This window comes from Pholis gunnellus (genome assembly GCF_910591455.1).
Source record: "Pholis gunnellus genome assembly, chromosome: 19".
NCBI lineage: Eukaryota > Metazoa > Chordata > Actinopteri > Perciformes > Pholidae > Pholis > Pholis gunnellus.
In genome coordinates this window covers 14,868,745-14,890,633 of record NC_136546.1, presented here as the reverse complement: position 1 = coordinate 14,890,633, position 21,889 = coordinate 14,868,745, and the positions used below count along the sequence as shown (strand labels likewise).

The 21,889-nt window shown below is 42.6% G+C and overlaps 1 protein-coding gene across 1 annotated transcript in view; it reads right to left on the bottom strand.

The window, feature by feature from the left end:
• Positions 1 to 5,778: 5,778 nt before the first annotated feature.
• The window catches only part of xkr6b (XK, Kell blood group complex subunit-related family, member 6b), a gene marked incomplete at both ends in the record, with an annotated part of 40,929 nt that continues 24,818 nt past the window's right edge, over positions 5,779 to 21,889 (bottom strand). Inside the window, 2 exons of the mRNA XM_079180363.1 lie at positions 5,779 to 6,749; positions 7,501 to 7,697. Of these exons, the coding sequence (XP_079036489.1) occupies positions 5,779 to 6,749; positions 7,501 to 7,697 (1,168 nt within the window). The remainder of the gene's footprint in view (positions 6,750 to 7,500; positions 7,698 to 21,889) is intronic.

Genomic DNA, 21,889 nt, shown 5'->3' with positions numbered 1-21,889 from the left:
TACAGTAAGGCTTAACATTACATTTTCAGCATATTTCTCTTTTCATCTAAAAACAAAAACATACAAAAAGAACCGTAGCACCATATGTTATTAGTAATACTCATATTGTTCCCAAAAATAGGACATCCGTTTTGCTTTTTTTAAAGAACGGGGATTCCATGAAACAATTTACTTACATTGTATATTTAACAACGACAAAAGAAATCATTCCTTATATGTTCTCAGTCACAACATAGGTTGTATGAGTACAATTTCATATATATGCTACAGATTGTAGCCAATTTGCCTACTGCCATTGTGCCAACTTTTGGAACACCCCGGATAAATCATATAGTCTAGGGATTATCCTGATAGATTTGTGAAATACACCAACAAGCTAACACAATCTAGAAATTGTTTGAATATAAACAAAGCAATATTTCCCAACACCTTTGATAACAATTTCAAAAATCAGCAGCAATTAATATGACAACCATAGTCGTTTCATTGGAATATTAAATCCATTTTTAAACAAAATATTACAGCGAATTCTACAATAACAACAAAAATAGATACACACAGATTAAGGACATATAGATGACAGGAATTTACACCACAGCAATCACGTTTTATATATATATATATATGTATATATATATATATCTTTTTTTTTTACCCAAATTCCAGAAGCAGAAGTACATTTGTGCTCCTGTGCGTTTGCCAAAAAGATGCATTTTATCATCAGCTAATTTAATTCTCTCAGAGAAAAGAAAGAAAGAAATTCTAGTGCAGACAGAATCATAGTAAAACTAAAACATACTGTATGCTGAAACCAGTATATTAAACATAGTATGAACAGAGAATCTCTGTGTTTTTTTTTTGTGCAGGTTGGAAAATCAAAATGGCACCATTGAGAGTTGAGTTCTGCTGTAAACTGTGTGGATTTGAGGTGCTAGCTCTTAAACATTTTGAGACTGCAAGTTTGTGGGGCGCAGGTCCTCGCAGTCACCCGGAAGGCTATGCTATCAGAAAGCTAAAAAGTGGACCACAGTCCACAGTGGTAGCACCTTTTAAATGTATTTATTCAGCACCAGGTCAGCAACAGAAATGAAAGAAGTAAATGCACCGTTTTATCATCTGAACTTACTGCTCCAGCGGTCAAACAAGATGGCCATGACACAAAGGTACAGACTCAAACGAAGTCAAACACTACAATGACCTGCTGCTACACATTAATGCAGAAATCAGAGGGTTTGTTGTGCAGTCGAGAGCACTTACATGCTTAAATGTTGAGGGTCACCTCACAATGACTTCTAAAGGCATGCTGGGAGGTGGTGGGAAAACCAGGAAATGAGGTTATTCAAAAGAGAATCGGTGACTGGGCCTGTTTCATCACTCCATTGCAAGAAAATACAACATAAATGATTTCTTCTTCTTTTTTTTTGTTGCGCATTTTGTCATCATTCACTTCTTCCGTGTTTTGATCCAACTGCAGGCTTTATTGTTTTGGCTAGAGGATGTATTTTTTCACACAGGACAAACGACACAGAAAGTTTACGTCTTGGCACTACAAATCATTCATCATTGCAAGACAGAAGAAGATGTAAAGGCATAGACAAAAGTACAAAACAATCATTGACCAAATCGCTCGGTATCGTGGCTGGCATCTGTTAAGACTATCCATCAAACAGTTCAATACTAACGCTTTTGAGCTCAGTCCAAACTGCGAATTGTAACTTGCTGAATCACCTGGGGCTGTTGTGGTTCAGCTTGCTGAAACGTAATAAAGATGAGGAATCCTACGTTCAAGTACAGGAAGATGTTCAGTATTGCCTTACTTTTTCTCCTATATCTTTTGACAGAACCAATAACTGGGTTTCACCCCATACCCACCACTTGGTTCTGTCACACATGTGAAGTTTAGTCGTAACACCGTAACTAGGAAACAGTGGCGTCCTGTGGATGACAACTTGGGTGAAATGGCGAGACTAAATGGCGTCGTCGACTGAGGCGCGAGCTGACAGAATCGAGAACTTGGCTTGATCAGGAGACGAGACGGAAGAGAATATTGTTTGGTGTTGTCATCGACTCGGTGAGTGTGCTGGCACATAAAACAAGTAAAGAAAGACATTGGCATTGTTGTTTGTGAACCTGGCTGCCATGGCTGGATTGTAGCACCCAAAGTAACAAGGCACAACAAGGACTGAGAAGAACAAGCTTGCTGTTCAAATGCTCTTGCTGTGTGTGGAGTTGGGCAGGTAACCTATTTCGTTGTGACCGTGTTTATGGTCGCCTTAATGCTGCCCTGTATTGTAACGGCTTCCACTTCCACTTGTGTGTAGCTTAGCTCTTGAAAACCCGTGTGTAATTTAAAGAAAACAAGAAAAATACTAAAACCCAACTTATTAACCATTAATACAGAAAGTGGCAAAACTATGATTGTTCTGTAGAAATTCGGAAAATATACTGTGTGTTTCATAAAAATGACCTGTGCATATAGACTCTTTGCAGACTTAATTAAAATAAATTAGTTGAAATGAACCGTCATTACTAATATTCTGACACAGCTAAGCAAGCATAAATACTCTGCGTTTTACGACATTAAGCACCACTATGAAATGCAGCCCAGTTGTACGTAATCTTGTTCATGATACTATATTTTTTACAGTCGTTCCACACACACACACACGCACGCAAATGAATGAATCACAGTGTATTTGCACCTGATTTGGACATGTGTCCACTTCTGGAAAAGGTCAGCAGAGTTTAGAAAGGATGCACCATTTGCCAGGCAGCCAACTACCACAAAAAACGCCCCCCCCCCCCCCACCCCCACCCCCAATAATAAGAATGAGCAATCATTGATCAATCATTCTAAGAAAACAAAAAAATGTGCAAACCATAATTTAGTGGTACAATCCCAGCCGAGGAGTGGTCCGGGATGCAATATGTTAAGGAAGAAATGGAGACCCTTGAGGACATGCCTGCGGATGAGAACTGCATTGAGACACCCCTGAGTCAGTTGGTTCAGTGGTCTTGTTTGTTGGTCCTGAGGAACCCTTGTATTGGCTGTTTTGCTTCGTTTTTTTTTTTTTTAGTTTAACAATACTTACTATTCATTAATTGACTAACTACTAACATGGCTGTTCATTCACTACAACAGAGAGGAACTACTCTGGCTACGATGGAAAAGAATGAACAAGTTGGTTGTTTGCATACTCATGTATATCTATACATATGGTGTGTTGGATGTTTGCTCCAACCTCAGCTGACCAAACAGTTCTCAATTACTCAGGGCTGAACATCACTTTTAAGCTGAAGGGTGGCAGACCCTGGATGTTGAAGCTCTCGGTTATGGCAGTGTACCTCATTGCATGTTCTCATGTCAGGATCTCCAGTTGTTCACCCTCAACCCCCTGTTGTTCAGTTACCAGAGAGTGTGAGAGTGTTTCACAGGAGTGCGCCAAGGCCCAGCACCGAAGAGATGGGGAAGAGGGCGGAGCAGCAACCAGGGATGGAGCCGAACAATCGGCGAGAGAACAGAACTGTGGTAAAGGGCTGAGGAGACACACAAGACAAGCTTGCGTAACACCATGCAGGCACACTCAGATCCCCTAATACATACTGTAGTTTGCACAGCACGCGCTAGAGAGAGAGGTAAACACCGATCTTTTTCACACACGCATACAAGGAATCACACACCAGTCAGGCCCTTTATCACGATCTGTCCTGATGTTCTTTTCCAACCCTGGCAAAAAACCCCTCTCACCTTTGACCTGGACTTACATGGCATCCGCTTCTTACAGTACGATGTTAGCAGGCACATGTGGCCACAGCTAAGCAGACAGCCAGTGAGCCAGGAGAAAGGAATCTCTGTTTCATGTAGGGCTCTTGGGCATCCCTTGTTGGGTGCATTTTTTTTTTTTTACTAATGCCTTATACCAAAGTCATGCCCAACACTGCAATGTTAAAAACCACACATTATATATACGGATGGATCATTGAGTAAATAGATACAATTTGAGTATGAAATGCATTCATTTTTTTTCTTTTTCTCATGACTTGTTTAGTAGCCCTCTGGTAATTTTCGTCAACTTCCTTTGACTTAGAAGGCATGTTTTCTTTAGATTTTATTTCATTTTTGTCTTGAGTGAATACAACGGTCGTCCTGTGGGTATCTGTAGCGGAGAGCTCACGCAGGTTCAGCTGAGAGATGTATATCAGTGTATAACTGCTGCTCGGCAACGTTTTGCAGGGACTCATTCTACTGGTTTAAGGGGGCCGATAGATTGGAAAGACAGTACTGTAAGATGTGATTTGGCTTTTGTTTCAACTGCGCTAGCAGGTGCCAGAACAGTTGCTCTGTGAGGAGTATACCTTTTAACGCTGCACTGCACAACATTTTTTTTTTGTTATGTAAAAAAAGTGTGTTCTGGCAAAATATAGTTATGTCAATGACTATAAATGTGGACACAAATACGTACTGAAGTATAATAGCATAGAAATATCTTCTCAGATTTGTCATATTTTTTTTTTTCAAGAACTTATTACACATCTTTGCACCCAATACGCATATATTAATCAACCTAAAACATTTGTTGATAATAAATCAAAATAGGGAGGTTGTATAAGGGATTACGTTCTAGGATTCAGAAGGGAATGGTGGAGGATTCCTTGAAGGCTGTCTTTGCACTTCAAACCAAAATGTGTGTTAAAACACATTTGTACCCTTCTACCCCTTACTAGACTTACAATCTTTTAAAAAAAAAAAGTCTTTGGAATGTTTTTTATTATTATTTTCTACCCACCAATTTAGAAAATGTTGTGCTCATTTCAACTACATTCTACATTCCTTTCATTGTGTGTTTTTTTTTTTCTCATCTCAGGTGGTAATCCTAAAACTTTGTGCTGTTCGGGCAAAGATGACTAAGTAAGGCTGTTACAGCTTGCCTCCACTGGAGGGCAGTCTGAACTGTAAAAATGTAATGTGTGGGTGGAACTGATTGAAGGTCAATGTGCTTCTTTTTTCCTCCATACATGATGCGATTACGATGTAGAATTTTGAACAAAAATAGAACAGCCAGGATGCACTTGAGCCACATAAGCTCACAGAGGGGAAAATCCATTTTGAAGTGCTTCTCTTCGAAACATCTTTGATTGTGTCCTTTCTGTAATTTACAGGGTCATGATACGAATTTTCAGTGCTTGCAGGCTAAGGACTTGGTAAACATTATCATACATTTCAATAATTAACATTAAGAATGGCAGTAAATGTTGGGATGTGCAAAGACCTGTCCCCTCTGAGACTCTCCTCCATCATTCCCATCAGGCTTTGCGCCAGTCCCATGTCACAGGGACATACAATATGCCCTTCACAAGTATTCACAGATTGAATCACCAATACAGTATAATGCATTAAACACATTTCATAATGGAACATTCATATGTTATCTACACACTCATACAGAACCCTCCTCTATCAATGTAGAGGGATTCATATGATACTTCTGTTTGTATCGCATGAGATACTGTAGGTTCATCATTTTCTCTCTGTACTGGATGTTTTTTCCAAAAAATAAATCATGACTGTGTGTTTGGACTGTCTTGACAGATTTTCGGGTTGACAAACACACATCTCCTGCAGGAAAATTGAATGATTAGAAGGGGGAGAAAGAGAGAGCCGAGTGTCAAATGGAAAGAGATAATGTCTGGAGAGGAGGAAGAGCAGAGTGAAAGAAAGGAACGCATGTGCATCGTAGTGTGTAAGAGGAGGTGACGGAGCTGTGGGAGAAGAAGCTTTCAGAGGGAGGATTCATACTGCAGGAGTTCATAAAGAAGCGGACCGTCCCTATACCTGATGCCCACCGCATTAGGGCTAATGTACTGCAGCACATTTATGGTCCTGCGCAGGCGCCGATCCACAAAGTGTGCATCCCAGGCTGGGTAGCGTTTTCTGGGCATGTCAATCTTGATGAGAGGACCCTCAGGCTGGATGGGCCTGCCAGCTGCATCCACGGGCTCTGTGGACCTCACCTGGAAAACCGGAAGGCAGGTGTCCGTGGGTGTTTCGTCTGAATCCTCGTGTTCCCCTGCCATACCCCGTGTGGGGGTGGCCTGAGAGCCACGGGGCCCCGGTGTGGGAGCCATGGGCTCGGCCTCGGGGGGTAATGGAAGGCCCCACAGAAGCTCAGCACAGCAGGAGCTGGCCAGCACCCTCAACCGGGGACCCATAGGGTGAAGAACCCCGTAATAGAGAACCATACAGGCCACACCTGAAGCAAAGCACAGGAAGACACCACAGAGGGCAAAAGAGGCATAGGCGTCAGTGGTGACTGGGTCACGGTACGCATACCAAAGGAGACTAAGGATGGCATTCTCTAACAGTACTACTGTGTAATAGGCCACCATTCTGTACCGTGTCCGGCCCGCACGTACATTGAACCAACAGAAGACATAGACCACGCCCACCACCATGTTGAACAGTACCTCCTCCCACTTGGACATGCAGAAGTCTGTGCCGCCATGGATGACCCAGAAAGCCATGGCACACCAATGGAGCACCACAAAAATGCCAAAGTAGATGTGGAAAACCGAGGCAAATAGAGCGAGGGAGAGCACCCGTGAGGAGATGGTAAAGAGGCGCCAGAACAGATGCACCAGGGCACCTCTGTAACTCATGCTCTTCTTGTCGTCACGTGAATCACGCAGGAGTTTGTGGTAAGAGGCTAGCACCCAGGCCAGGGACAGAAGGGAGGAAATGGCAGAAACACCTGGGAATACAGACAGAGAGAGAAAGAGTAAAAGAAGAGAAAGACCAAGAATGGCAAGACTGATACTGACAAATGCTGTGAGATGGTTCTAAAAACATCAGAAATTGCAAGAGAAATCCAGCTTCCTTTTGAAGCATCGCCCAAATACTTATAGTTTTATCTCGACTTGGCTGCCATTCCACTGACTGTATACAGTACATTTTATTTCAGCCAAAGCAATCCATCACATTTTAGAATGCCACATTATTTCCAGGATCATCATAGGTCATTCAGTCAACATGCTCTCCATTTAGAGCACCAATTCAGTTTCCTTAAGAATAATAATAGTAGAGACAGCAGATATGTCAGAGCAGTAACCTGCTGCATGAAAAATGATAGAGGATTATCTGCAGAAGAGCAGCATGTGGCTTCTCAGCAAATGTGTTGATGCCATTGCTTTAGACACACAGACAGGGAAGGTATCACTTGTTGTGATTGAACTGCCTTCCTTGGGGAGCTTGCACGAGGAAACTAGAATTGTAAAAGAGGTTTCGATAACAAGAGAGTGATGAATGTTGGAGACTGGATACAAAAGTACACTTTAAATAACGTGATATGGGAACTTCACGGAAAATGGATTGTCAGGTGTAAAATGCGGAAGATTCTTGGCTTCATGCGGCAATCACTGTATGACATAATGCAAAAAAAATAAAGGATATGAGAGACTACACTGAAACAAAATTCGACTCCAGAGCCTGAGGAAAGCCCTTACACTGCAGCCACTCAGCCTTGTTGCTCTGGATCATGATGCAGAGCTGCAGCACCAGCTGAGGGGCACTTTCTAAGAAGGTCTCTAGCAGTCGCAGCATGTTGACATCGGCATACTCGTACATCATAGCCCAGTAAAAACGCCGCTGGTTCTCCTTCTGCCGGTGACTTTGTATACCGAGGTACATGGTGCGGATGTACCTACAGAGGGAGGAAGGACAAACCGTTAGACAATAAAGAAATGCATGATACACAGTTCAGAACACCTGCACACGGTTGAGTTTGGACAACACTAGAGGGCATACTCTACATACTCTAGCTACACTTACTTAATGCACATTCAAATACAGCAATCTGCATTCATGAGGAGTCTAGATTGTTACTGGTGAATAAAATTGACTTAAATAAAATAAACACGTAAAGGATGTGTGCAAAAAATGTGTGGATTTTGATAACCACACAAACTTGTGAACACAGTCACCTTGCAGGAGGATGAAGTGTTAAAACTAAAAGACAAGAACACCGATGTAAGTGTGACTGAAGAAAAGAAAAAGAAGAGAAAACTCTCCTCCTGCCTATACATTCTACATCCAACTAGAGCTTCCCGAAGCATCAAGTAACTACTTGCGTATCTCAGCAGCTTTAGTCCACAGTATGACTGCCTTGTGTAAAACAGCAATGACAAAATGTAAAACATTTTACAGGCATCTCTTTGGCTTCTGAAGGTGGTTATTGAACCTGTTATAGCATGGCAATGATCATTAACTTAAGTTCACCACATGACTCATATTGTCAGCTAAACCTGCTATTTCCATGACCTATGGGGTTTCATAACGATGAAGTGGCTGTGGTGATGCCGGGGAGACGGTAGGTACAGTATTGCAGCTGAGGAGTGGCAGCTAATTGAATCAAGCTCCCGTTGCCATCAAAGCTGTGCCACTGCTTTCATGGCATTGTGTACTGCTGGGCAAAAATGTAATATGCCCAAAGGCTGTGATATAGCTAATTAAGATCGTAATCTTCTTTGAGTATGGATTTTGAATGTAACAACCGCCAATTAACGTGGGTGGAAAAAGACGATGAGGAAAACATTGAGCGGACTGAAGCTTTGAACAGGTACATCATACCGCAAGCTTTATAATGCACCGTAGAAAAAAAACACATCAATTCATCCAACAGAAAGGAGGAAAACTGCAGTCTGGCAGGGTTTTATCCTCTCCAATCTGTAAACAACGACGGCCCTTCAAACACGTTAACCCAGAGAGAAAATCTCCGAAACAAGTATGACAATTATGGTGGTTTATATTTATCTTAACAGTGGATTCAGCCGTTGCGTATTGGGTGGTAGCTGCGGGGCCTATCTGCCTGAGCTGGCAGAGTGGCCAAATAAATCCAGCACTTGATGTGAAGGCAGTCAACCGAGGACAATAGTGTAGCAAGGACAGAAATAGACTAGACAGAAACACTCCCCAAAACAAATTGAGAGGCCATGGATCTAAATACAGTTCCTAAAAGTGAGACACAAATGCTCTGCAGCATAGCAAACAAAGACAGAAAATGCTTATGAGTGGTTTTCAACATAATTAGCTTCTACATTAGCTATTGGAGAAGAGATTACTGTTTAATTTGAAATGAGGTTGAGAGCAGTGCTCTGTAAAGAATGCATCGTCTCGTAGGGTCTGATTGCTTTTGGTTATTGTTTTGGCAAGATTAAACCACTTCCTATTCTCCCTACATCCAATGAACCACTCACTAGACCTTTAGTGAAGTGTGATAACGGCAATATGAAATACATCTGGTACCCGTGGAAGGCCTGAGAGGGAATTGTTAGTTTCCTCGGATCACAAAAAAAGTCTTACTACCATGACAAAATGTTTACACATGATTTTGATTTGACACATTGTTGCTCTGATCTCGAGGTAATTGAATCGAGATTGTTATCTTTGAAGAGTCTTCGATAGGACTTTTATTTTGTTCACTAAATAGTTATTTCATGGCCAAGAAAAGCAACATGTTTTGGTTAGAGATCGCACAAAAAAGTTGAATGCAGCATTTAACGGTAAATAAGACTGAGCACACACGCACGAGGAAACTAAATTGGATCTGCCTTTTTCTTTCCGGCCCACAACAAAGCTCCCTCTGCGTCCCTTTTCTTTTTCTGACAAAGTTGGCAAACCTCTACGTGGTCCTCTCAGCCAGCCACTCAGTCAGTCAGTCGGTCAATAAACTAACCTGAAAAGACCCTCGAGGTGGGAAGGAAACTAACGAAATGAACAAAAACTTCCACACACAGCAACTGTAGCCACAACATTGGTGTGGAGACTTGAAAGGTGTGGGTGATGGAGTTTAGGAGCACAGGGATGGTGGTTTTTCTCGGGACAGTGGGCAGAGGGAACAAGAGAGGGGGCAAAATAGACAGAAGTTTTTGGGATCAATAGCTCTGGGCTGTAAGAGGCACCATTATATCCAGATGTAAAGGCTGGCATTCCGTGACATTTTCAGTTGGACTGGTAAATGTCAGATGGAGCAAGTCAACCCCTCTCCCTCACTATGATGACATGCCACAGAGACCTATACACAGGCCCTTTGTCTCCATATCCCAATTTCTATTAGTCTGTGTGTTCCACCGGTACGTGTCACTGGTCTCTATAGTGCCTCCGTCAGAAACAGTGATCTTCTCGGTCTCCGTAGCTGTCTCGCTTTGAAAAAACAAGACTCTACAGCCATGTTAGCATCTCTGTGAGGCTGTACGGAGCCACAGCAGTGCTTTGAGCTAAAGGCTAATGGCAGCATGCTAACATGCTTATGTTTAGCAGGTGTAAAGACATTATTATACAAATGAAAATGTTGACATGTATAGCTTAAAATAGCTTAAGATGCATCCTGTATTTATCCTGTACTTTATTGGAGTCGATCTAATAGTTGTTAGACAGTTTACTCAAAACCACCAATGTCAACGTCATAGTGGCCCTAAATTAAAATTCCAGAATTTTGCACCAATCCATCCAAGAGATGTTGAGATATTTCACAGGATAATTGAAAATTTCGACCGAAATGTGGCGCTAAATGAAAAGTCAGGCAATCCCCATAGTCAATCCTCTTGGCGACATGGGTGTTTGTACCAAATTTCATAGCAATGCATCAATAGTTTGTTAAATATTTCACTATTACTGACAATGCCATTCTTAGTTTCCAATTGAATCGCCTTGATCGATATATAACAAGCTGTGGATATCTGGTTTGATATTCACTAGCTTAGGATCAGTAGTGGTGCTCACTTGGATTTTGTTCAACACTATGGCCTATTGTTCATTTCCAACTGATAGCCATTTGTGCAATAATTCACACTTCAGCTCTGATATTCAACCACAAAAAAGTAACCGGGTTCTGACACATTCACATCCACCCCTTTACTCTATGATAGTACACTTTATTAGTGCAGCTTCCCTTGGTTTCAGCAAAAAAAACTCAACAAAATTTCTTCCAGTTGAACATTTTGGGTTTCACGACTGTCAGAGAAATATGAACTCACTCCATCACCTCTCCAACACACACACACACACACATAGCGCATGCCTTCGCAAAAATCTCACACACATCCTGCTATTGTGATGCACACTGTTAACACTCCCACTGTGCCTTTTTTCAGTTGTAGTAACACAAATGTCTGTCTAAAAATAAGCACACACACACACACACACACACACTAGAAAGCATACTTGTCAGTGTGCTAGGTAATGGGGGATTTCCTTTCTATTGCAGACACATTTGTCAGATGGATCCCTCTCTGCCTTCCTCCTCTTGCCTCCCACCCTGGCATCACTTAGGCTGCCCCCCCCTCCCCCCCTCCCTTTCAGCTCCATAGCTCCTCTACAGGGCTCCTCATGAATTATTTGTGGCGAGATCATGGCAATTGCTCATGGCTCGTTAAGCAGCGTACGCATGGCCTAACAGCTCGACGCGGTGCCGGGGTCGTGTTCCAAGATCAGCCGTCTGCCACTGCTGTCGAGACACAGGCAGCCATTAATCCCCCCCCATCCCTTCCCCCAGATTTGCCTACATTTGAAATGGACTTTATCGAAGTTGCTGTAAGATATGAAACTGCAGGTGTAAATGACATTTCGACATCCAAGGTGGAGCCGCAGTGAGGGACAGGTGGAAACACAAACACACAGCATGTGGGTGACGACTTGGCATGCTGTCCCTCCCTCTCCTCCAAAGTCATTGACCGATGAGTCATCCAACCACCATTACACTAATCCCTTGAGTGGGTGGTTAGAAGGATCACACACACACCTAGCCAAGTTGAACAGCATCTGTCTTCTAAGTCATGCTCGTAGGAAGGCTCAGCAGCTCAGACTGCATTCATATCTTGGCATAAGCTGATTCATAAGGAGATCACAAGTAACATTATACAGCGGCATGAAGCAGAGCTTGCGCATCGTCTGTTAACAGGTGGAACCCGGCAGAACGCTAAGCACGGGGGACACACAACATACGCAAGGCCTGAGGGTTATGAAAAGTGTGTATGTGTGTGTGATTAAGGTGGAGGCAACGCCAGCTGCAATGAGTCACACCCTGAATCCCACCGAGGGGCCGCATACATCGACTCTCAATGAGAGTTAAATATCTCTCCCTCTCTTGCTCGGTGTCTTGGCTTCTCTGTGTCTCTCCCTCTTTTTCATGACTCGAACACCACGCCTCGCTTCCAAGACAGAATTCAATTTCTGTGTGCTGAATTTATTTTTTTCTGAGGAAAGCGGTTCAGTGTGTGTGTGTGTGTGTGTGTGTGGCTGTGTGGGAGATGCTGCCTGTACATGACCATTCTGTTACCTCGCTACCTGCACTGTCCGGCTCTGTCTCCACCCTTTCGGTGCTTTTTCATCTTATTGCCTACATCGGCAATCCCATCATGAATGCAACCTTTTTTTTACGTTGTGTAGGGAAAATTGTTTCAATAATCAACCCCTACTGCATATTGATCTGGAAGCTGAGGTCAGATTTCTCAAGTCTTTTGGTCCTACCTGAGTTACCTTCATCATTTCTAATCTAGTGGATTGCTTTTAAAGTCTGCCCGTATAACCTTATAGGATTCTAGTGTGTCTCTGGCTGATGATGATAATGATCAATTTATTTCTTAATTCTTCTCTCTCTGCACAGCCCTCTGCCTGCCTGAAGGAGTCAGCATGCTTCAAAGGAAGCAGGCTGCCAGGTGTTTAGAGGTGAAAAGCTGCTCTAAGTTTAAGTTCCCATACATTTAAGGGGAAATTACCCGAATTATGAATTAGCAATCATACTCACACACACACATTGCCCTCTTATATGCTCCTATGCGGCCTTTATAAACGGCATGTGTGTGAAGCGAACATTGTTGTGGCTTGCTGTGAAAGTATGTAAGGGACAGAGGGCTGTCTATATAGTAGTAATAGTTCGAGTGATTTTTGAAGGAGAAAGTCATCTTTTCACTCAGCCGTTGTGAGGTCAGCAGTTCACCTACAGAAAAACTTATAGGGATTCTTGCTCAAGGATAGTTCAGCAGGTTGTCTCACATTTACAGTGAATGAAAGTAGTTGCAATGAAAGAGAGACAGGGATGTCACTGTTGTGATTTCATCATTCACACATGTAAGAAAATACAAATATAACATAAGTGCTTTAAAAAAATGCTTAGGTTTATGTACTGCACCTTCCAGAAACACTTTGTGGCTGATTTAGGCTTCCCCTTCAACCGTGTACCACTGATCCTGCATCAGATATGTCTCTATCCTCCTTATGGCGGTGAAGAGCCCTGGATGAAAGGCTGACTGAGTTGAGATCTGAGTCCCACAGGCGAGTCAGATACACTCACATACAAACACACAGCGATCTGTGACCAGTGCCTTTGGGCGATCGCTACACCGAGAGCTGCTGGAATGTTGAACGGAGATCGCGCTGACATGATGCAAGCTGAAAGCGATGGGGAGCTGCAAGCCGAGATGAGAGATGCTGTGTCAAGTCTGCTCCACCCTGTCAGTTCTCGGAGTGTGTACTGGTTAACCACCTCTGATGTCTTGACTAAATATTATTACTGTAATTATAACACATCAAACATATACATCATTCAATATCATTCCATGTCAATATCATTCCATGTGGAGGGATTAATTTACTGTATTTCTTCATTGTAAATCATCGAGGAATAATGGAATAATCGAGGAATAATTTCCCAGAAAACATTTCGACATGTCACAGTAGGAAAGGCGTGTAGACCATACAATTAATGACAGCTGAAGTACATTTTGGGTCCTGGTATTGTGCATGTTGGCTCGCTGTCACACTGTCATGATTTACCCTTTCATGATACTTTATTGAGTTGTATAAGAAATTACATGCATAATAAAAAACATGACAAGAAGAGTGCCCACAAAACACAGAGTACTACAATTGTATCACGTGCCAAAGGTGTGCATCTCTTTTATCTGATGCCCCGTGTTCCTAATCTTTTCAGTATGATGGTGAAGTTAAAAGTTAGATACACAACACATTGTTGATTTACAGACTATTGTGTGACTTCCTGGAGTTTCCACTGGTTACCTGGAAGCTTAACTGTGACAACAAAACTCTGTGCTCTTAATGCTAAGCTAAGCTAACAGTCTACTGGCTGTAGATGTTTTGATCTTTTTCTCAGTCAAAAAGCTTTCTCTATCTGTGCACAGAGCACGCTGACCCGATAGTCGCTCTCCTCTCATCTGCTATTCTCTTTTCCTCTCTGCACACCAGTCATTTGTCACTATTAGCTACAGTCCTCAGGTAACCCAACTCATTGCACCGGGATCACGTGACACCACTAAGACGAGTGGAAAGCAGAGAGAAGAGGATAAAAGAATAAACAGGAGGAAAGGATACAAGATGATAGTGGATGAAGGAGGAGAAGAAAGGGGAGGAATAGAAAGGGTAAGAGAAAAGAGTGGACAATAATGTGAGCAAGAGGGGAAGAAGTATACTCAAGGCACATGATCAAGGCCGCTCCGCCTTCAGATGGACGACAGACAGAGATTCAGGCAGATCAAAGATAATTCTCCGATAATGGACTCAAGCCTGATGCGGATAAGGAGGTGCAGATTCTGTATCAGTGCCTTTCAGATACAGAATGCTATTGATCACTCCAGCTATCAACAGCGATGGGGCTGCACTTTATCCAGCTGGTAATCAAATGAAGGGCAAGCTTAATTAAATGATTGATTTGATTGAAAAGTTAGAATTAAAATGGCATAATGTGCCTCTGACTACACCAAACCTGGAGGCACTTAGCCTGAACTCTGGCTTGTAACATTTCCCAAAAACATTCTTGCATTCAAAATATTATTCTCCCCAAAACAGCAATGTTGACAGCATTGTTTTTTTTAAATTCATAACTCCATCTAGTAACAGTGTTCGTTGGTTTTTGGCCTTCTATGTTTACTCCAGTAGTAGTCATGTATGTTCACTCATCGACCAGATCACCAGTCACCAGGTGTTGCAGGTTTGAATCTATTTTCATTGACAGAACAAAAAGTCTAGCACTGCAAGATTCTTCCAAACATTTACTGTTTCCTAAAGCCCTGGGTGATGTCTTCACATGTCTTGTTTTGTCTGACAATCAGTCCAAAATCTAAATATATTCAGTTTAATATCAGTAAAGTAAAGCGGCAAATCATCACAATGGAGAACCTGGAATTCTGGACTGTATTGCTTGAAAGATGAATTGATGAATTGATTCTCAAAACAACTACCATCGCTAAAACACGTACAGAAAATGAAATGTTTGATGTAAAATTAATAATTTCAGCTGCTTCTCACCCACTGCATGCTGGGATATGCACTCTCATATTCATTTCTTTTTTATTTGAGTTTTTCTAGAACATGGCAGGCAAAAGCATTTTGATTTGTTGTTTGTGTTTTAAAGGTTAGCTTGTCAGCTGCAGTGATATTTCTGAATTACCTTCTCAAACACACAGCACGTTACAGCTGATTTCACAGCTCCTCATAACAAATGCACTGTGGAGTTTTTACCTGAGGCGCACACACACAAAAAACATTCTGCTCTGACTTCCCCTGCCACTCCAACAAATTGACAGAATGATCTTAAATATTGGGCTAAATGGTTATTACAGCACAGCAATTTGTTACTCTGTGGCCTTCTGCTTCCTTAAATTGCTTTCTTTGGAGAGAAAACCCCCGACAGCCTGAAGTGAAATCCCTCTTTCTTCCTTCCCGTTCCTTGCTGTCTGTCTATCACCCTCCCTCCTCCCCACCCCTCCTGTACTGTTTTTGTGGCACGCTCTTCAACTAGAGGAAGAGCCAGATTATGTACGGATTATGAAGAAAAGGCTTGACCCACTTGCTTTTCAAAGAGCACACACCAAACCAAAAAGAGCCGTGTGCAGGCTGGCTTCCATTCAGTGTCAGCACTTCTGTTGTACTGTGCGAGACACTTGACGCTCATGTTTATTGCTCTTAAGACAATAATTAGCAGGGCTGGTTTATGGTGTTAAAATGCATCCTTGACTTACAGACTGATTGAAAGTTCTCAGTGTTAATCTACGGTGAGTTTTTACCGTCACTATCACATAACCAAAAATAGATAATATTAATGTATGTGTGTGGGTTTTTTCAAGGTTTGATGGGCTCGCTGGCAGGTTAGGTGGCAATATGCATTTTTCAAGCCCCGCAGACAACACAAGAATGGAAGGCGAGAGCCAAGTCAGCACACAAGGAGGAAAAGAGGGTGGTGGTGGTGTGGAGGGGGATGGGGGGGGGGGGGGGGAGACAGAGATAGAGAGGAGAGGCGGTGGAGATAACCGCCAAGAAAGTGGAGGAGAGTAGGCGAGAGAAGGAGAGAGAATAGAGAGAAGTGACAGTGTGATGTAGTGACAGAGGAAGTGGAGAGACGCAAAAGGCAGAGAAAGTGGCAAGACAAAGACACAAGGAAACGCTACTAGAGGTAGAAAGGAACCTGGGGAGTGAGAGGAGAGTGAGAGGAGGGGAGTGAGAGAGAATGAGACCCAGGAGGTAAACTAATCACCAAGCACGCAATGCAATTTTCTGGCTCTGTGCCTCCACTCCACCACACTCCTCCCTCCTTCACTCCCGCGCCCTTCCTCCCACCATGCCCCCCCCCCCCCCCCCCCCCCCCCCCATCGTCTCGGGGGCTCTTTTTACTATTCCGCTCACACACCGTCTCTCGCTCCTCTATCTATCAGGCCGTACCATTTCAGCGCCCCCCTCTCATCTCTAATACAGCAAAGTAATCCCCTCTGGCTCCCAAAAAAATGGATTGAGCCACTCTGGCCATCAGCATTGAAAAATAAATAAATAAATGCTGTCGATGAAGGAAAATAACGTTTTAATGAGGAGGCTTCTGTGTCTGTAGAATTATTATTTTTACTTAGCACTTGATGTTTCCTCGGGTGTTCTCATATTAAGTCTTTATGATGGGGTTTCTGTGTGACAAGGTGAATGATGGGAAAGCACAGTCAAAAATGACATGAAACAGAATCTGTCTGTTTGCATCTGTGCATGCGTGTGCGTTTCCCCCGAGGTGAAGGCATTTAGGAAACGTTTGATAACGCTGCAGTAAAGGTTTGAAAGTGTGTTCAGTCTCTCTCCCGAGAGCGTCGGCGGCGCCTGTCTGCCTCACTGTTTTGCAGTGCCTTGATGATGATGATAGATGTTCACTCCAGACATGCAAATAAAGGAGGCGGCTCCCTAGTACTGCGCACATGCTCTCACTCACACACACACACACACACACACACACACACACACCAGCACATTTGTATGTTTGACTATGATCAAGTCATCCATTGATATATTAATCTTCCTCTTTAGGGAATATACCCTCGGGAAAATGCGGAAAGCTCCCACACGCAGCAGCCTCAAAACTGCCCTATTTTCACACTGCGTACTGACTGGAGAGGAGGATTTGTCACATATTGCGCTAATTTGAAAGATAGGAGCGATTCTCTAAGAAGAAGGTGGGAATGTATGAGAGGAAAGCGAGCTAGCTCATTATTGACATGCAGTATATGTCCACCCTATCCATCATAAGTGATAGTGCTGTGATTATTGAGGCTTTTAGGGACACACACACACACTTAGTAAAGGGACAGATTACCCCTAACCATAACCGCTACCAACCTTTACCCTAACTTTAATCCAAGTATTCTCCCTAAAATGTAATGACTTGTAATATTGGGACATGCATTATGTCCCCAAAAGGAAGGAGAGTCCCCACAATGTGACTGTGTAATCAGATTGATGTCCCCACAAGACAGGTAAAACATGCACTCACACACACACACACGACTGATGCATTACACATAAAACATATATACCAAAAAACCCTTGCACACATATGTCTGAAGTAAAAAAAAATGACATAGACACACATGCGTACAAACATTCACAACTTAAAATAGTCATCACATCATCAGCCGGTGTTACCATGGGAAAGCCCCGAATCCCATGCTAACCTGAGGGGATCCAATGACAGAGAGCATATGTGTGAGCCCCCAACTGCTAGTCACTGACAGGCCCGTGGAGCAAAACCTGATGTGACATATCAAAATGTCATGCTGGCAGGCGCAGGAGAGGGGAGATAGAGACAGACAGAATGGGAGAAAGCACATTAAGTGGCCAACATAACAACTAAGCCAGAGATACTTTAGCTATGCGGGGTACTTTAAGGTCACAGACACACACTGGTGCAGCAGGGCTGCAGAGCAGACTGAGAGAGATACAGTTACTGACAATGAGGAAAAAAATTAAGAGTCATCATAGTTTCCTAGAGGAACACACACACACACACACACACACACACACACACACACAAAGCTGTGGTGGAGGAAAATCTCTCCTGCCCATTCCAGCATTTCAGCCCCATAAACAGCTTCCTCTCATCACCCAAACACTGGCTAACACAATATGATATAAATCCTCTGAGACAGCAGCCTGGATTCATGGTGTCAGCCTTTCCAGCTCTTTAAAACACACACACACACACGCAAACATACAAGCACACGCTGAATAACAAGACACAACACACACGTACACGCTCAGCGAGGATGAGAACTCCTGGGTCTGCTCTACCTGTCTTGGCTGGGGGCTGGTTAGATGCAGGATAGAAGGGAAAAAAAAGAGATGTGGGGGGATGGGGCCAGATCGATAGCGGTATCCTGGGAATCCTTCCTTTCTTCCATGAATCTATGCAGGAAAGATCGGATGCTGACAGGGCTAAGCCCCCCTCCGGACACCCGATCTAGGCCTCTGCCCCCTCTTAGTGAACTTTATCAGTGCGAGGGATAAATGATTGGCTGTTTGAGCAGACGCAAACATCCCTCATGCAGTAATACTTGTCGTATCGATAAAAGAACTGTGTATGATAGCAGCTATATCTCCTTGTCTGTGCCTTAGGGTAGAAAGGATCGGGCTGTGATGTGTAATATGTATGATGTATTGACAACATGACAAGAGGGATGGTAGTGTTTTTATAGAATGGTTTAAAGATAGTGGTGTATGTAAAATAAATACGCTGTCTGACAGGTACAAATGTTGTACTTTTGTATTATAAAACATGCTGGACTGTGACCTATGGCTGAATTGGCCACAAATCAAGATTCAATTGTCAAAACATCAATATATATATATATATACATGAGTCTTTACGCTAAGCTAAGCTAACTGCCTCCTTATTGTAGCTTCATTGCTTCCAATAAATGCTTAGGTTAGGGTCAATTTAAAGATGTGTGCCGTGACTATCTTTGTCAGTTTTAACAGGTGCTTCATACTTTCTAGTCATGAGATGATCATCCTAAAAATGGCTATTAACCAATCATAACTAACGATTTCAGGGTGGCAACTAATCACTTTTGCAGGAGGACAAGGACCACCCCTTGCCGCCTCTACACACAACATTGCATGCAGGCTATTCTCCTCCAGCGGTCATAGCTATACCTACAAAAATGAATGCGTTGTAATTCGTAAATAAGGGTCAAACAAAAAACGATGAGTTGATGAGGATACGTTGCTGCATGAGTCACCTTGTTTTCTGACTGCAGTCAAGTTCAGTGGAAAGCTTTAAACACAGTTTGTTCAGCTAATATGTTACAGTTTCACTCATATCATGCAAACCTTCCTACCTGAAAGAACAAGTGCACTTGTAAACCTGATTGGAGCCATGTTTCGCTAGGTAGTTCGATAGGAAGGAAGAAGAGACGATCTGTGGTTGTTTGGATGAGAGTCTGAAGGATGTGTGTGTGTGAGAGAGAGAGAGAGAGAGAGAGAGAGAGAGAGATTTTGCCTGTAAATGTGGGCTGAGTAATTGACTGAGAAGTAGCAGTAAGTAATGGTCAGAGTGGAAAAGATAGTTTTATTTTTTTAATTTCTATAGACACAAATATAAATCATGAAAACATTACTTGAAAAGTTAATATATATTTGTTTCTTCATTTTCATTTTCTCACAAAAGGACTGCAGTGATACCTGGAGGAGAAAATGACACCATGTTTACTGCATATCAGCATCACCACACAACATGAATTTCGATTTACATTATGAAGTAACTGATATTTATACTTTATGTTTGTAATTTTGTAAAATTTTAATATTATATAGGTGGAGGCTTCAAATAAGCCCAGTTGGCTTTCTGCCTCCTCCTGCACTGTGATATTCATTTATCTCTGTTATGTTTGTTTGTTTTGAATTTTCATTGTTTGAATTGTGCAAATAAATAAATAAATAAATATCCTAAATTATATATAAACAACTACAACTTTGCATAAACTCCACAATGTTACAGTCGAAGTTGCCTTTACTTAATCTTGTCTTTGCTATTAAACTTTAGTTTCAAAATGTCCAAACACATGACTAAAGAAAACATACAGATACTGCTTCAACAACACTATCTTACCATTAATTTAAAGCTTATTTGAATTGAATTGAGACAAATAGACCGAGAGAGAGAGAGAGAGAGAGAGAGAGAGAGAGAGAGGGAGCGAGAGAGAGAGAGAGAGGGAGAGAGAGAGCTGGGGACTCCTGGGAGTTGCTAAGTGATGGTAACTGGACTCCAACATGTTGCAGTCTGGGAAGTCTCCTGATGAATAGAGGGGAGAGAGGGCAGCGGAGAAGGGATGGGAAGGAAGACAGGAGAAAATCTAGCTGCGTAATGTACGGGCAGAGTGCCAAGGCGTCCATTTCATTCACAAAACCCCTGAGCATGTCCAACCTCAGGCTGAACAATCTGCTCGTACTCAGCCCAGGGGAGAGGGACAGGAAGCTACTCTCACTCCTCCCTCTCCTTGCTTTCTTTCGTCCTCTTCTCTTTCTTCTTTGTTTGTTACTATTTTTGTTTTCTTCATCGGGCTTTCCCTGCCTTTTATTTTCTGCTAGAATGATACGTTTTATTCGTGTACCATCACCGTGGATGTGCCAATACCAACCAGCCAAACCATTGTTGTCTTGGGACTCCCACACTGTGTTTATTAAAATCTTTCCCAAGCGTGAAATGAGTCATGGAACATTTTTATCTTTAATTTTTTAATGAAAGAAAAATATTATTTGTACCTAAAGACCATTGGCTGTGTAACTGCAGTAATTAACTGAACCAAATTACTGAGGTGTGTTTTCCAATATTGCATCCTTTTGGTTAAGATGTGGAAGACCTTTAATTCATAAACACACCCCACATGCAGAGAAAATGTACAGCTTGCAACTACCCCAGTGACATGTGGAAGGTCATCCAATCGCAGCACATCTGAGCAAACTCTTCCAAATAGTTATTTTACATTGCGGGAGCCACAACCTGGTGATACAAAAAAAAAGCAAACCCTAAAAAGTACAACACTCAGCTGAGCTTTAATATTGGTTGTTTATTGCAGGATAGGGATCCTCCAGCTCAGAGATACCTCGCCAGGGTTCCAGCATTTGCTATGACTCATAGCTGCTGTGTGTGCCTGTCTATGGGTGTGTAGGTGTTTCGGAAAACAAATCTAGACAAACAATTTCTTTCCTAAGATTAACCTTACGTGGGCCTATGTGGATGTGTATGTATGTGTGGATTTTTTTTGGAGGAAAATAATGCAGATCTTCCCGTCGGATAAGTTATGTGTGGGTGGACAACCAACAGGGGTTTTGATAAAAGACGCAAAGGATCCACAAGGGGAAAAAAAACATCATATGCCGTGTGATTTTGTGATTCTTAAGCAGCAGCTTGGAGCGTGACTTTTGGAGCGGGTGGGGAGCTAGTGAGGAAGAGAGAGGAAGAGAGAGGAAGATCAGGAGGAGGAGGAGGAGAGCAAAGAGAAAGTAGGACAGAGATGTGTGGGCCTGGCTCTGGAAGGACGGTGGCTCTAATCAGGACTGAGCAGCTGCTATTAC